This window comes from Cetorhinus maximus, chromosome X (genome assembly GCF_964194155.1).
Source record: "Cetorhinus maximus chromosome X, sCetMax3.hap1.1, whole genome shotgun sequence".
Lineage (NCBI taxonomy): Eukaryota > Metazoa > Chordata > Chondrichthyes > Lamniformes > Cetorhinidae > Cetorhinus > Cetorhinus maximus.
The window spans coordinates 10,337,008-10,351,518 of NC_135917.1; the positions used below are offsets into that span (position 1 = coordinate 10,337,008).

The 14,511-nt window shown below is 47.0% G+C and overlaps 1 protein-coding gene across 2 annotated transcripts in view; it reads right to left on the minus strand.

The window, feature by feature from the left end:
- Nucleotides 1–3,380, minus strand: part of LOC144672664 (activin receptor type-1B-like) — a 62,131-nt gene extending 58,751 nt beyond the window's left edge. For both annotated transcript variants that reach the window (XM_078534542.1, XM_078534540.1), the window contains exon 1: nucleotides 3,200–3,380. In XM_078534542.1, coding sequence (XP_078390668.1) covers nucleotides 3,200–3,260 — 61 coding nt within the window. In that variant the 5' untranslated portion in view covers nucleotides 3,261–3,380. The remainder of the gene's footprint in view (nucleotides 1–3,199) is intronic.
- Nucleotides 3,381–14,511: the final 11,131 nt, after the last annotated feature.

Here is a 14,511-nt window from a genome sequence, read left to right on the forward strand (position 1 = left end):
CAAAATAATGATCTGAGATGCACTGCCTGAAAGGGTAGGTGAAGCAGATTCAATAGTAATTTTCAAAAGGGCATCAGATTTATACTTGGAAAGGATAAATCTGCAGGGCCAAGGGGGAGGAGCTGGGGCAATGGGATTAACTAGATACCTCTTTCAGAGCTGGCATAGGCACAATGGGCCGAATGGCCTCGGTGCTGCAAGATTCTACAAGTCAAGAGTTACAGCACTGGTATCAGAGGGCCATTGCTCAGCATGCCTTAGTGTTCAGCAGGGAGCTGAGAGGGGAAGAATAAAAGCAAAAGATAAGTGATGGGATGAGGAAGATAGCAGCACACTCCTTTAAAAATAAAGCAGGAAAGAGAAAACAGAGCCAAGTTCACAGACCTGATAATATTGCCAGCTCCTGGACAGGAAGCAGATCTCTGCAGTGCCTACACATTAGTAATTCCCCGGCCCACCACCCCCACCTCCGTCACCCCCACCCCCGTCACCCCCACCCCGGCTCACCCTCCGTCACCTCCTCCAGGCCTCCCAACCCTCCGAGATCCCTGTGGTCCTCCAGTTCCAGCTGCTTGCACTTCCTCAATTTCTTTCTCTCTACCACTGGCGGCTGTGCCTTCAGCTCCTGGCCCCAAGCTGTGGAATTCCATTTGTAAGCCTCTCCAGCTCAGTTAAGCCTCTGCTTAAACTTTCCTCTTTGACCTAGCTCTTGGTCACCTGTCCTAATCTCTCCCTCTTTGGCTCGGTGTCAAATTTTGGCTGACAATGCTCCTTTGAAGCATCATGGGATGTTTACTATTCTAAAAGGCGCTATATAAATGCAAGTTCTTTCATTTCTATTCCACCGTTTCTGACACTGATAGTGCCCTTTTGACTTATTGTGATGTACTTATGATTCAAAGAGCTGAAAAAGGATCTTCATAACTGCAAGCCTTCCGTATTAATTGCCTTCATACAAAGGAGCCACAAACACACAAGACACCACTCACAATGGGCTCTGGAAATGGCATCAGGTGAGAGAGATCGGGCAAAGAGGAACTCTCAGGTACTCACTTACAGCTAAACTGGAACTGGCACATCAAGGGGAATTCCAGAAGCGGGGGTTGGCAGGGGGAGGGGGGGGCGGTGAAAATGAGGAGTTTCCAACTACTGAAAAGCCACAATTGTGGAATGACTATGTCAAGTCTGAACTCCTGGGCTTGAACGAGTCTTGAATTACAGGCCCAAAGTCTGGATTTTAAACACTTTCTTTCTCTCAATATTCCCGCTCACCCACCGGCCGCCAAATTGGTCCAAAAGACTACTGTAGCAATCAATATTAAGTAGGTCACCATCAGCACAATCAAGTGTCAGCACCATCTGGTTTTCTGCCAGGAGCTAATGCAGTGTGTGTGTGATGTGCAATGTGCAGTGTGTGTGTTTGTGTGTGCGTGATGTGCAATGTGCAGTGTGTTTGTGTGTGTTTGTGTGCGCGTGTGTTTGTGTGCGTGTGATGTGCAGTGTGTGATGTGCAGTGTGTGTGTTTGTGTCTGTGATGTGCAATGTGCAGTGTGTGTGTTTGTGTGCGTGTGTGTTTGTGTGCATGTGTGTGCGTGTGTGTGTGTGTGCGTGTGTGTGTTTGTGTGCGTGTGTGCGTGTGTGCTTGTGCGTGTGCTTGCGTATGCTTTTGTGTGTGTGTGTGTGTGTGTGTGATGTGCAATGTGCAGTTTGTGTGTGTGTGTGATGTGCAGTGTGTTTGTGTGTGTGTGATGTGCAGTGTGTGTTTGTGTGTGTGTGATGTGCAGTGTGTGTTTGTGTGTGTGTGATGTGCAGTGTGTGTTTGTGTGTGTGTGTGTGTGTGTGTGTGTGATGTGCAGTGTGTGTGTGTGTGTGTGTGTGATGTGCAGTGTGTGTGTGATGTGTGTGTGTGTGTGTGTGATGTGCGATGTGCAGTGTGTGTGTGTGTGTATAATGTGCAGTGTATGTGTGTGTGTATAATGTGCAGTGTATGTGTGATGTGTAGTGTGTGTGATGTGCAGTGTTACTTGTTTCAGCTGGGATGGTACAACGGACCTCAACATTCCTGGTCTCGGGCAAGACCTCTTATATTCCAAAAATCCAGCAGCAGCCAGCCCTGGCCTTGGCTGCTCTTCAATATGACCTCCCTTGCCTGCTGGGAACGCACACACGAGTGTGGCCCTCAAATCAGACCCAGCTCTGCTGCTCCTGTACCCAAACACTCAGCGCCCAAGCTCAGAAACAACAACAACAACAACAGAGTGGGCAAAGGGCCACAGGCACCTTTAACCACAGTAAGGGAGACAGACATGAGGAAGTTTAAAAAAAAATCGGAGCCCAACTATTTCCACCCACCCTCGTACACAGTTAAATATCTCGGGTCAGACCAGGACACACATTCCGAATTCAGGATCATCCACACAGAGAGAGGAGGGAGGGTACAAGAAGATTAATATAGCCGTGTATTTACTGGAAGCCTCGCTTCTGATTTAAGTCCGCCAGGCACCACCTAAGCTCATTAAATTCAGAATTGATGAAAAATTGGCAACTTCGTTTTTCTCTCTCTCTCTGTCAATGACCGTCCTGGGAAAGTCCAGCTTGGGTGCAGATTTCCACAGAACTGGTTGGGGGAGGGAAAGGAAAAAAAAGGGGGCTTTTCACAGGACGTTCATTGCGATTGGGGACTTCGATGAACAGCTTCATCTAAACCCGGACAAAGCCACTCGTTCAAATACCTGTCGCTTTTGTTTGTGTGTAAGGTTGGGGGGGGGAGACAAATCATTAAAGTCAAGTCCCCCCCAAAAGCGCCATCAATACTGGAAACGCACAACAATCAAGGCGAAACCGGGGCGGTGAAACATACATAAAGAAACAGAAGCGAAATTGACAAGATGTAAACAAAAGAGAGCGAAACCGATCAACAAATGATCCCGACGTGCGGGTGGCTGGCGGTAGAAAAAAAAGCCTGCAAATCCAGGCAGCTTTCTCTTATTTAGGTTTAGATCACTAGAGACTAGCAGTGGAGACAATCAGACCCTTGTGACAACATTGTATCCAATTCTAGGCGCCATGTTGCGAGGTTCGAGATGTGAATTAAACGTTTCAGACGCTTAAAGATCATTTTTTCCCCCCCCCCAAAGAGAAACAAGAACCGGGCGTCCTCCCCGCTCCTCACAGCAGGTGAACTCCCCAGAGGACTTACCGGCCCCGGTGCTGATGTTCAGGAACAGCAAGACCATATAGAGCTGGTAGGTTTTAGCCATTCCTGCAGCTTGCCATCGCCTGAGATGCAGCGTGGGTGAAATTGACCAGAGGTGGGTTGAAATTAACCAGATACAGAAACCGTCTCACAGAATGAAATCTACAAAAGGGATCACTCCGCCCTCTCTCCTCTGATGCAATTACAAATAACCAGCCCTCTGGAGGGGAGGTGCCTTTGGCGTTGACCTTTTTTTTCATAGATATATTGTAACCCTTACGCTGCCGCGGCTGTTACCAAGCGAAGGTTGTTGGTAGCAGGCGGGCTGTGGTTTGATTTGGGAGTCAGAGCAAGGCAAAAGCTTGTCCCAACGTCGCGAGTTAGAAAGAGAACTGGACACACTCAGGTCAGCCAGCACCTGTAGAGACAGAAACCGAGTTAACGTTTCAGGTCGATGACCTTCCATCAGAAATAAAGATGTCTTTGTGCCTTGTGTGTTTCTAAAGTGAACAGAAATGGGATTACTCAATACATTGTTACATCTTTATTTGCTACTCTCTTGCATTGTTTTATTTACTGAACGCAAGTGATAGCCTCTGCATTTACTGAGTTTGTGATCAGTCCACCACTTAGTGTGTAGAGGGGACACTCCTTAGTCATGTGCAGCATTGCTTGTGTCTCTCCACATGTGCTCAAAGGGTTTGTACTGAGACCCCAGCGGTGGAGGTTGGCTGCTCAGGGGCCCTAGCCTGGCCTGAACATGTTTAGTAAGGACCACTGTCACCTTGGTAGCTCAAAACCTCCCATTCGACAAAGTCACAAGGAACTTGTTAGTGACTTCCCGTGTTTCCCATTCCTTGATCCAGAGGGTGCCTGCTGGTAGATCTTGCTCAGGAAGGGGGATCTGTATAGGGCGCTGAGGTGGAAGGTCATCATGGTAAGTGAAGTACAGCCTCACCTTAACCAGCTTGTGGGTTTTTGTCAGTTAGCGGATGTGCGGTGTTGCAAAAAGATGTTTTGGATTGGGGGAGAGCGGATTTTAGTAAAATAAGGCAGGATCTGGCCAAGGTAGACTGGGAACAGCTACTTGTGGGGAAATCTACAGATTTCATAAAGGAAATGGGGAGGGTACGGGCTCAACATGTTCCCTCTAGGGTGATAGGAAGGAGCAACAAGCCCAGAGAACCATGGATGACCAGAGATATTCGGGATACGATGAGAAGGAAAAGAGGCTTTTAGCAGGTACAAGGGGAGCAAATCAGCAGAGGCATTAGTGGAGTACAGAAAGTGCAGGGTGGAGCTTAAGAAAGCAATTAGGAGAGCAAAGAGGGGATATGAGAAAGCTCTGGCTGGTAAAAATCCTAAGACATTCTATAAGTATATCAATGGGAAGAGGATAACCAGAGAAAGAGTAGGGCCCATAAGGGACCAAAGGGGCAATCTATGGGTGGAGCCAGAGGACATCGGTAGAGTGTTGAACGAATACTTCACATCTGTCTTCACCCAAGAGAATGAGGATGAAGGTATCGAACTCGGGGAGAGAGACTGTGAGGTTCTTAAGCAAATTGATATAGGGAGTGACAAGGTATTGGAGGTGTTGGCAGGCTTAAAAGTGGACAAATCTCCAGGTCTGGATGATTTGTGTCCCAGACTGCTGAGGAAGGCAAGGTAGGAGATCGCAGGGGCTCTGACCCAAATTTTTAATTCCTCCCTGGCCATGGGGGAGGTGCCAGAGGACTGGAGAACAGCTAATGTGGCTCCGCTATTTAAGAAAGGTTGTAGAGATAAGCCAGGGAACTACAGGCCAGTGAGTCTCACGTCAGTGGTAGGGAAACTATTGGAGAAAGTTCTGAAGGAGAGTATCTATCTCCACTTGGAGAGGCAAAGTTTGATCAGGGATAGTCAGCATGGCTTTGTCAGAGGGAGGTCATGCCTAACAAATTTGATTGAATTTTTTGAGGAGGTGACCAGGTGTGTGGATGAGGGTAGTGCAGTTGATGTAGTTTATATGGATTTCAGCAAAGCCTTTGACAAGGTCCCACATGGGAGACTTATAAAGAAGGCAAAGGCACAAGGGATACAGGGTAATTTGATAAGGTGGATTCAAAATTGGCTTAGTTGTAGGAGGCAGAGGGTGATGATAGAATGATGCTTTAGTGACTGGAAGCCAGTGTCCAGTGGCGTACCACAGGGATCTGTGCTGGGTCCCCTATTATTTGTCATTTATATAAACAACATAGATGACTATGTGGGGGATAGGATTAGTAAGTTTGCGGATGACACAAAGATTGGCCAGGTGGTTAACAGTGAGGTTGAGTGTCTTGGGCTACAGGAAGATATAGACGGGATGGTCAAATGGGCAGATAAGTGGCAGATGGAATTTAACCCTGAAAAGTGTGAGGTGATACACTTTGGAAGGAGTAATTTGGCAAAGAAGTATTCAATGAACGGCATGACACTAGGAAGTTCTGAGGAACAAAGGGACCTTGGTGTGTGTGTCCATAGATCTCTGAAGGCGGAGGGGCATGTTAGTGGGGTGGTGAAAAAGGCATTTGGGACACTTGCCTTTATCAATCGAGGCATAGATTACAAAAGTAGGGAGGTCATGTTGGAGTTGTATAGAACCTTGGTGAGGCCACAGCTGGAGCACTGTGTGCAGTTCTGGTTGCCACATTATAGGAAGGATGTGATTGCACTGGAGGGGGTGCAGAGGAGATTCACCAGGATGTTGCCTGGGATGAAACATTTAAGTTATGAAGAGAGGTTGGATAGACTTGGGTTGTTTTCTTTGGAGCAGAGAAGACTGAGGGGCGGCCTGATCGAGATGTATAGGATAGGGAGCAGCTGTTCCCCTTAGTTGAAGGGTCAGTCACGAGGGGACACAAGTTCAAGATGAGGGGCAGAACGTTTAGGGGGGATGTGAGGAAAAGCTTTTTTTACCCAGAGGGTGGTGATGGTCTGGAATGCGCTGCCTGGGAGTGTGGTGGAGGCGGGTTGCCTCACATCCTTTAAAAAGTACCTGGATGAGCACTTGGCACGTCATAACATTTAAGGCTATGGGCCAAGTGCTGGTAAATGGGATTAGGTAGGTAGGTCAGGTGTTTCTCACGTGTCGGTGCAGACTCGATGGGCTGAAGGGCCTCTTCTGCACTGGGTGATTCTGTGATGTTTGCAAGGACAGGGAGCCAGGGGAGGGGTATTGAGAAGAGGGTTCCAGTTATGATGCGCATTGTTGCATTCGGTTGAATGTCAACAAGATATGTGCGTGATGACCTTTGGCAGACAGGTGCACAGTACTCCACTGTGAGTATGATAGGGCAAGTGCTGAGGTCTGAGTGTTGTGGCAGCAGCGCCCCACGTAGATCCAGGTTAGTAGGTTGTTTGTGGTTTTGATCTTTGCTGCTGTTTTGTTCAGCTGTTCCCGGAAGGACAGAGTCCTATACAGAGTCACTTCAATTGGCCCGGCGTCACATAAGCACTGCACACAATGCTCACTCTTCACATCTTAGCACCACAGTGGAGCCTGAAGTGTCCAGCAGCAGTATTCAGGCGAATAATATTATGCCAGCTCTCTGCTTAGTTTCCCTGTCTTGTTTCCAACACATGGCACAAGTGCCCACCCTAAATTTGGATTTTAATTTTTCAATTAAAACTTTCCATTGAGGGCAGTATTCTCATCTGAATCAGACCACGGCCTCAAAGCCCCATCTGAGACACCACATTGCCATGGTGACACTTCTCAGCGCAGGACTGCGGGGGTGTCACCTTTCAGATGAGACGTTAAACCTTTCTGCCCCCTCAGGTGGAAGTAAAAGATCCCCATGGGACTATTGGGTCAATATTGATCCCTTGGCTAACATCACATTAAAAAAAGCAGCATTTATTCCAACTAACATAAATTGAAATCGTTGCTGTTTGTGGGATCTTGCTGTGCGCAAATTGGTCGCTGTGTTTCCTACATTACAGCAGCGACTACACTTCCAAAGCACTTCATTGGCTGTGAAGTGTTTGCTGAGATGTGATTTTATTCTTTCGTGGGATGTGAGCATCACTGGCTCGGGTAGCGTTTATTGCCCATCCCTAATTGCCCTTGTTCTGGAGGTGAGCTGCCTTCTTGGTGCAGGTCCAGTGCCTAAGTTGATCTGTCCAGCTTTACTTTTTGACTGTTTTGTTGCAGTTTGGTATAACTGTATGGCTTGCCAGGTTATTTCAGGATTAAGAGTGAACCGCACTGCTGTAGGTCTGTCAGCTAGACCAGGTAAGGAAGCAGATTTCCCTCGAAAGGAGATTGTTCACCAATCTGATCATTTCACAGTCGCCGTGATTGAGACTCGCTTTCAATTCCAGATTTTATTAATTGAATTTAAATTCCACCAGCTGCTGTGGTGGGATTTGAACTTGGTCCCTGGAGTATTACGCTGAGCCTCTGAATTACCAGGCTCATAACTTTACTGCAGTGCCACCTCCTCTCGAAATTTAAATGCACTCCGTCTTTTCATTTAACCTGGTCAGCAACCTCTTGAAATAAGAAAAAAAGCTGACAAGCAGAAAAAGTCACCATGAAGCTGTTAGATTCTTGTAAAAATCAATCTAGTTCATTGATGTCCTTTAGGGAAGGAAATCTGCCGTCCTTACCTGGTCTGGCCTAAATGTGACCCCAGACCCACAGCAAGTGCGGTTAACTGCCCTCAGAAATGGCCAAGCAAGCCACTCAGTTGTCTCAAACTGCTACCGTGCAGCAATCCCAGAAGATCCACCACCGCCTCTTCGAGGGCAATGAGGAATGGGCAATACATGCCAGCCTTGCCAGTGATGCCCACGCCCCAAGGATTCATTTCTTAAGAATCTTCATCTGCGCCTGGCCACTCTGTGTGTCGCCCAGCACAGGCCCCTTTTTAGGTGGCTCCCTAATTCCCCCAGATTGGACATTCTGAGCTGGTGCTCGAGAGGGTTGCAGTGAATGGTGGCACGCTCTCTGAAGTGCTGGCAAAGCTAAGTTTGCCCCATTTATACCACAGGATGATATCACACCGCAGACAAAAAAGTCAGGAATGGGCAGTTAGGAACAGGGGGAGGCCATTCAGCCCCTTGAGCCTGCTCCCCCATTCAGGCAGATCATGGCTGAGTGGCACCTCAACTCCATTTACCCTCCTTTGCTCCATATCCTTCGAGACTCAACCTGAACAAAAATCTAGTGATCTGAGTCTTGAAAGTATATCCAGCCTTTTGGGGCAGAGAATACCAGATTCCCATTACACTTTTTATGGAAAAAAAAGTGCTTCCTGATTTCAACTCCAAATGGCCTGTCTCTAATTTTAGGATTAAGCCCCCTCGCTCTTGACTCCCCTACCTCGTATCTCCATATTCTACCCTATTGAAGACTTGGAGTGTTTTAAACATCTCGATCAGATCAGCCTTCAATACTCAAAGCCCGAGGGAATCATGGAATGACGTAGCACAGAAGGAGGCCATTCAGTCCTTTAGGCCTGTGCTGGAATACAAGCCAGGTTTATGCATTTTGGTTGTGGTCCTTTCCTGTATTGGGGGGAGGGGGGAACAATACTTGGGGACACACGGTGAGTTCATCCTTCAGCCTGGCAGGCTGTTGACCCCACAGGGGTTGCCTTTACCAGTGCGCGTACTTGAGATTTAAAGGCGGTATTGAGGAAATGGGAAACAAAAATAAAAATACCTGGAAAAACTCAGCAGGTCTGACAGCATCTGCGGAGAGGAACACAGTTAACGTTTTGAGTCCGTGTCACTTTTCAACAGAACTAAGGAAAAATAGAAGAGAGGTGAAATATAAGCTGGTTTAAGGTGGGGTGGGACAAGTAGAGCTGGATAGAGGGCCAGTGATAGGTGGAGATAACCAAAAGATGTCTAGAAAAAAGGACACAGAGGTGTTGACGGTGGTGATAGGGCTATCTGTACCCTGCTCGTCCTGCTTTCTACCCTTAATGTCACCTATTAGCATATTTCTTAGCTAATATCATCACTGTCAACACCTCTGTGTCCTTTTGTCTGTGACATTTTTTGGTTATCTCCACCTATCACTGGCCCTCTATCCAGCTCTACCTCTCCCACACCCCACCTTAAACCAGCTTATATTTCACCTCTCTTCTATTTTTCCTTAGTTCTGTTGAAGAGTCATACGGACTCGAAACGTTACCTGTATTTCTCTCCGCAGATGCTGTCAGACCTGCTGAGTTTTTCCAGGTATTTTTGTTTTTGTTTTGGATTTCCAGCATCCGCAGTTTTTTGCTTTTATTTTATTGAGGAAATGGGGCCTGCTTAACATGTGATTGTAGTAAACATGTCTCCAGCCACCATGTGTCAAGCGTGTGTGGAGATTTCTTCTATTGCTTATCAAAATGATGGAATACCAGAAAACCACACTCACCCTCCGGCAGAAGTTCCAAGGAAACCAGATTTACTTAGTCTTCAGCTCTTATACTCAAGTCAGAGAGCTGATTTGTCTCTTTGGCTGTACGGCACCTTGGGGCATCCTGAGGTTTTGAAAGGGGCTCTAGATATGCAAGTCTTTCTTTCTTTCTTTTTAATGTAGGAAGTGCAGCAGCCAATTTGTGCACAGCAAGCTCCCACAAACAGTAATGAGATGACCCTGATATTCTGTTTCAGTGATGTTGATGGAGTATTGGCTCGGACACCAGGGAGAACTCCCTTGCTCTTCTTCAAAATAGTGTCGTGGGATCTTTTACACCCACCCGAGGGAGCAGATTGGGCCTCGGTTTAACACACCTCATCCGAAAGATGAGCACAGTGGGAGTGTCAGCCTAGATTGTGCTCGAGGCTCTGGAGTGGGGTTTGAAACCATAACCTACTGACTTGGAGACAACATAGGAGCAGGAGTAGGCCATTCGGCCCCTTGAGCCTGCTCCACCTTTCAACTAGATCATGGCTGATCATCTACCTCAACTCCATTTTCCTGCACTATCCCCATATCCCTTAATATCTAGAAATCTATCAATCTCTGTCTTGAACATGTTCAATGACTGAGCCTCCACAGCCCTCTGGGGTAGAGAATTCCAAAGATTCACAACTCTGAGTGAAGAAATCCCTCCTCATCTCAGCCTTAAATGGCCTGCCCCTTATTCTGAGTCTGTGCCCCCTGGTTCTAGACCTCCCAGCCAGGAGAAACGTCCTTCCTGCATCTACCCTGTCAAGCCTTGTAAGAATTTTGTAAGTTTCAATAAGGTTACCTCTCATTCTTTTAAATTCTAGACAATACAGGCCCAGGCTCCTCAATCTCTCCTCTTAGGACAGTCCCACCATCCCAGGAATTAGTCTGGCGAACCTCTGCTATATTCCTTCTATGGCAAGTATATCCTTCCTTAGGTAAGGGAACCAAGCAGAGCTACCTGCTGAGCCACAGAAGTCACTGAATAACAGCTAGGTGCAAGGACCCCAGCTAACATTGTTTTCCTCCAGTGCTCCTTAGCTAAGGCACAGTAAGACCAATTGTAGCATCTCCTATTATTGTCCCAGCTATGATCGACTGACTGGGAATTGAACCCAGGAGCTTTCTTGCCAGCTAGGCCTCCTGACCTCGACTGCTAGATGACAGCCTGGGGCGAGGACAGCATCAGGCTCAGCTACAATGTCTTCTGCATTCAGAAAGCCCGCAGTGTGGGCTCATAAACAGAGAGTAACTGCTCAAAGGGCAATCGCAGCTGTCACTGAGGGAGGCAAGCAACGCCTAAGGGGGAGAAGGTGTTTTAAAACAGCAGAAACGTGTGAGAACATGGATAATGAACAGGACAGATGATAACACTCACACATATGCACACCCATACGTGAGCATGTGTGTGCACAAACATATAAGCGCTCACACACAGAGAGACACTTGCACTCAAACATGTGAGCACTCACAAGCCAACAACAACTTGCATTTTTACAGTGCCTTTAACTTAATAAAATGTCTCGAGGCATTTCGCAGGAGTTTATAAAGAAAAATTTGACACTGAGCCACATAAGGAGGTATTAGGACAGATAATCAAAAGCTTGGTCAAAGAGGTAGGTTTCAAGGAATGTATTAGAGGAAGAAAGCGAGATAGAGAGGGAATTCCAGAGCTTGGGGCCCAGGCAGCTGAAGGCACGGCCACCAATGGTGGAGCGATTAAAATCGGGGATGCTCAAGAACCCAGAATTAGAGGAGTGCAGAGATCGCGAAGGATTGTGGGGTTGGAGGAGATTACAGAGATAGGGAGGGATGAGGCTACAGAGGCAATGCAAGTACACACTCTCACTCACACTCACAGTTACACACACTCTTCCTCTTGCACACAATCTCTCAAATTCTGTCACTCACATGCATGCAGTGTATTTCAGCATTGATGTAATTTTATTGTCCCACATCCTGTCAATTTTCCGGATTTTGGAGATTTGGTGCCAGGAAGAAGGAATTGATTGCTTGTGGCCTGTGGTCCCTGTGACATTGATGAAATGGCCTGGGTCCACACCAAAACAGCTGGAAGGAGTGCAAGTGTTTTTGGTTTAACCCAACAAGTCCCAAAAGACCTCTTGGGCTTTCAAACACTGAGCATCGGACCAGGCCAGGATGACATTTCAGCTGGGTTTGTAAAATTAAGTGGAAGTCCAGGAGAAGCTGAAAGGCCAACAGCCTTTCCTCATTTACAATTTTGCACTGACTTCTGTCAACAACAACTTGCATTTATATAGTGTCTTTAAAGGAGTAAAATGTCTCAAGGCACTTCACAGGAGGATTATCAGACAAAAATTGATACAGTGAATTCTTATAGGGCAGTGAATATTATTCAATATTCGCCAGACACTAGCGCGACTTAGAGGTAGGTCCAGTTCTCTGAGCTGCATTGTCCGCTAGCAAGCAACCTACCACAGCTGTATGATGCTCCCAGTGTTGGCCCTCAAATATACAGTAATCCACTCTCAATAAACACTGCAGCCATGGGTAGGGTTGCCAACTCTGGTTGGATGTATTCCCGGAGGTTTCATCACATGACATCCTGCCTTTAATGATCCTGCACCACCTCCCCTCCCCCAACCATTGGTTACCCAACACGTCCATCCTCGCAGTGTCCTGTCTTCCCGCGGCCAATCGGAAAGGGAGCAGTCTGCTCGTCACCCGATTGGATGAGTCTCAGTCAACCAGCCCTTTGTCCTATGTCTAATATTTTTACAGCCAGTTTTTTTTTAAGTGTATCTTCACACACACGCGCACACACATTTTTTTTCTCTATGGGGAATAGTGGGGAGGCGGTGGAAGGATTCCTGGCTGATTACCAGGGCCCTTCAACCGCACTATGAACATCCCTTCCCTGGACAACTGGCTCAATTTTTGAAAAGGTCCTCTGGTTTTCCTCCTGGAATTTGCTGGCCGCAGTATCCTGGAGATTAATCGTTCATTTCTGGAGCTGCCTGGGCCATCCTGGAAGGTTGACAACCCATCCCAGGATGTGCACCCAGCGCAAACGCATCTCCTTGCGAGAGGCCAAGTAGTCAAAATGAGGGAAGCTGTTCATCGCCTCGAACTGGCAAGCCCTCCAATGTTTAGATCACCTTGAGCAAGCAGTCACCCATATCCCCCGGGACAGCTGGCTTGGACAGTTTGCTTTTGAAGATTTCCTTTTCGTTATTTCCTTTCCAGTCAGTGTTTCAGCTTGAAATGCTGGCAGCTGCATCCAATTCCATTCCCCTTCCTGCCTTCTAAAACCTTTGCGAAAGGAGCATCATGGTTGCTTTCTGTTTCGCCTTAGGACAGAGCCCAAAGTTATCATAAAAGGGAGAAAGATTTGCATTTTTGCACCGCGTTTCCTGACCTCAGGACGTCCCAACGCACCTTACAGCCAATTTTTGAAGTGTAGTCACTGCTGTAATGTTGGAAATGTAGCAGCCAATTTGTGCACAGCAAGCTTCCACAAACAGCAAAGTGATCATAACCAGATTATCTGTTTCAGTGCTGTTGATTGAGGGACAAATATTGACCAGGACACCGGGGAGAACTCCCCTGCTCTTCTTCAAAATAGTATTTGGGATCTGTTTATATGTCCAAAATTGGCTCAGTGACAGGAAACGAAGAGTCGGTGGATGTTTTTGCGAATGGAAAACAGTTTCCAGTGCTGTTCCACAGGGCTCAGTGTTGGGGCCCTTGCTGTTTGTTGTCTATATTAATGATTTAGACTTAAATGTGGGAGGCACGATTGGGAAATTTGCAGATGAATTTGGCCGTGTAGTTGATAGTGAAGAGGATAGCTGTCAACTCCAGACTGATATGAATGGTTTGGTTGAGTGGGTGGAGAAGTGGCAAATGGGATTCAATCCGGAAAAGTGTGAGGTAATGCATTTGGGGAGAGCAAACAAAGCAAGGGAATACTCAATAAATGGGAAGTTATTGAGAAGGGCTGAGGAAGTGAGAGACCTTGGAGTGTATGTCCACAGGCCCCTGAAGGTGGCAGGACAGGTGGACAAGATGGTCAAGAAAGCATATGGAATGCTTTCCTTTACTGGGTGAGGTATTGAATGCAAAAGCAGGGATGTAATGATGGAACTGTATAAAACACTGGTTAGGCCACAGCTGGAATGTTGTGTACAGTTCTGGTCACCACATTACAGGAAGGACATGATTGCTCTGGAGTGAGTGCAGAGGAGATTTACAAGAATGTTGCCAGGGCTTGAAAATTGCAGCTATGAGGAGACATTGGTTAGGCTGGGGTTGTTTTCCTTAGAACAGAGGAGGCTAATGGGTGACCTAATTGAGGTGGACAAAATTATGAGGGGCCTAGATAGTGTAGACAGGAAAGACTTGTTCCCCCTAGCTGAGGGGTCAATTACCAGGGGGCACAGATTTAAGGTGATTGGTAGAAGGATTAGGGGGGACATGAGGAAAAACCTTTTCACCCAGAGGATGGTGGACATCTGGAATTTGCTGCCTAAGTTGGTGGATGAGGCTGAAATGCTTGACTCATTTAAAAGGCACCTGGACCTGCATCTGAAGTGCTGTAACCTGCAGGGCTACGGACCAGATGCTGAAAATTGGGATTAAAATGAACGATTAGTTTCTTTTTTGGCCGGCACAGACATGATGGGCTGAATGGCCTATTTCTACACCATAACTTTTCTATGGCTCAATGGTATCAGAGAGGACAGACAGGGCCTCAGTTTAGCATCACTTCTGAAAGATGACACCTCCGTGCAATGCTCCCTCAGCACTGTACTGAAGTATCAGTCTAGATTTTTATATCTAAGTCTCCAGAGTGGGACTTGTACTCATAACTTCTGACTCAGAGGTGAGAGTGCTGCCCACTGAGCTAAAGGTG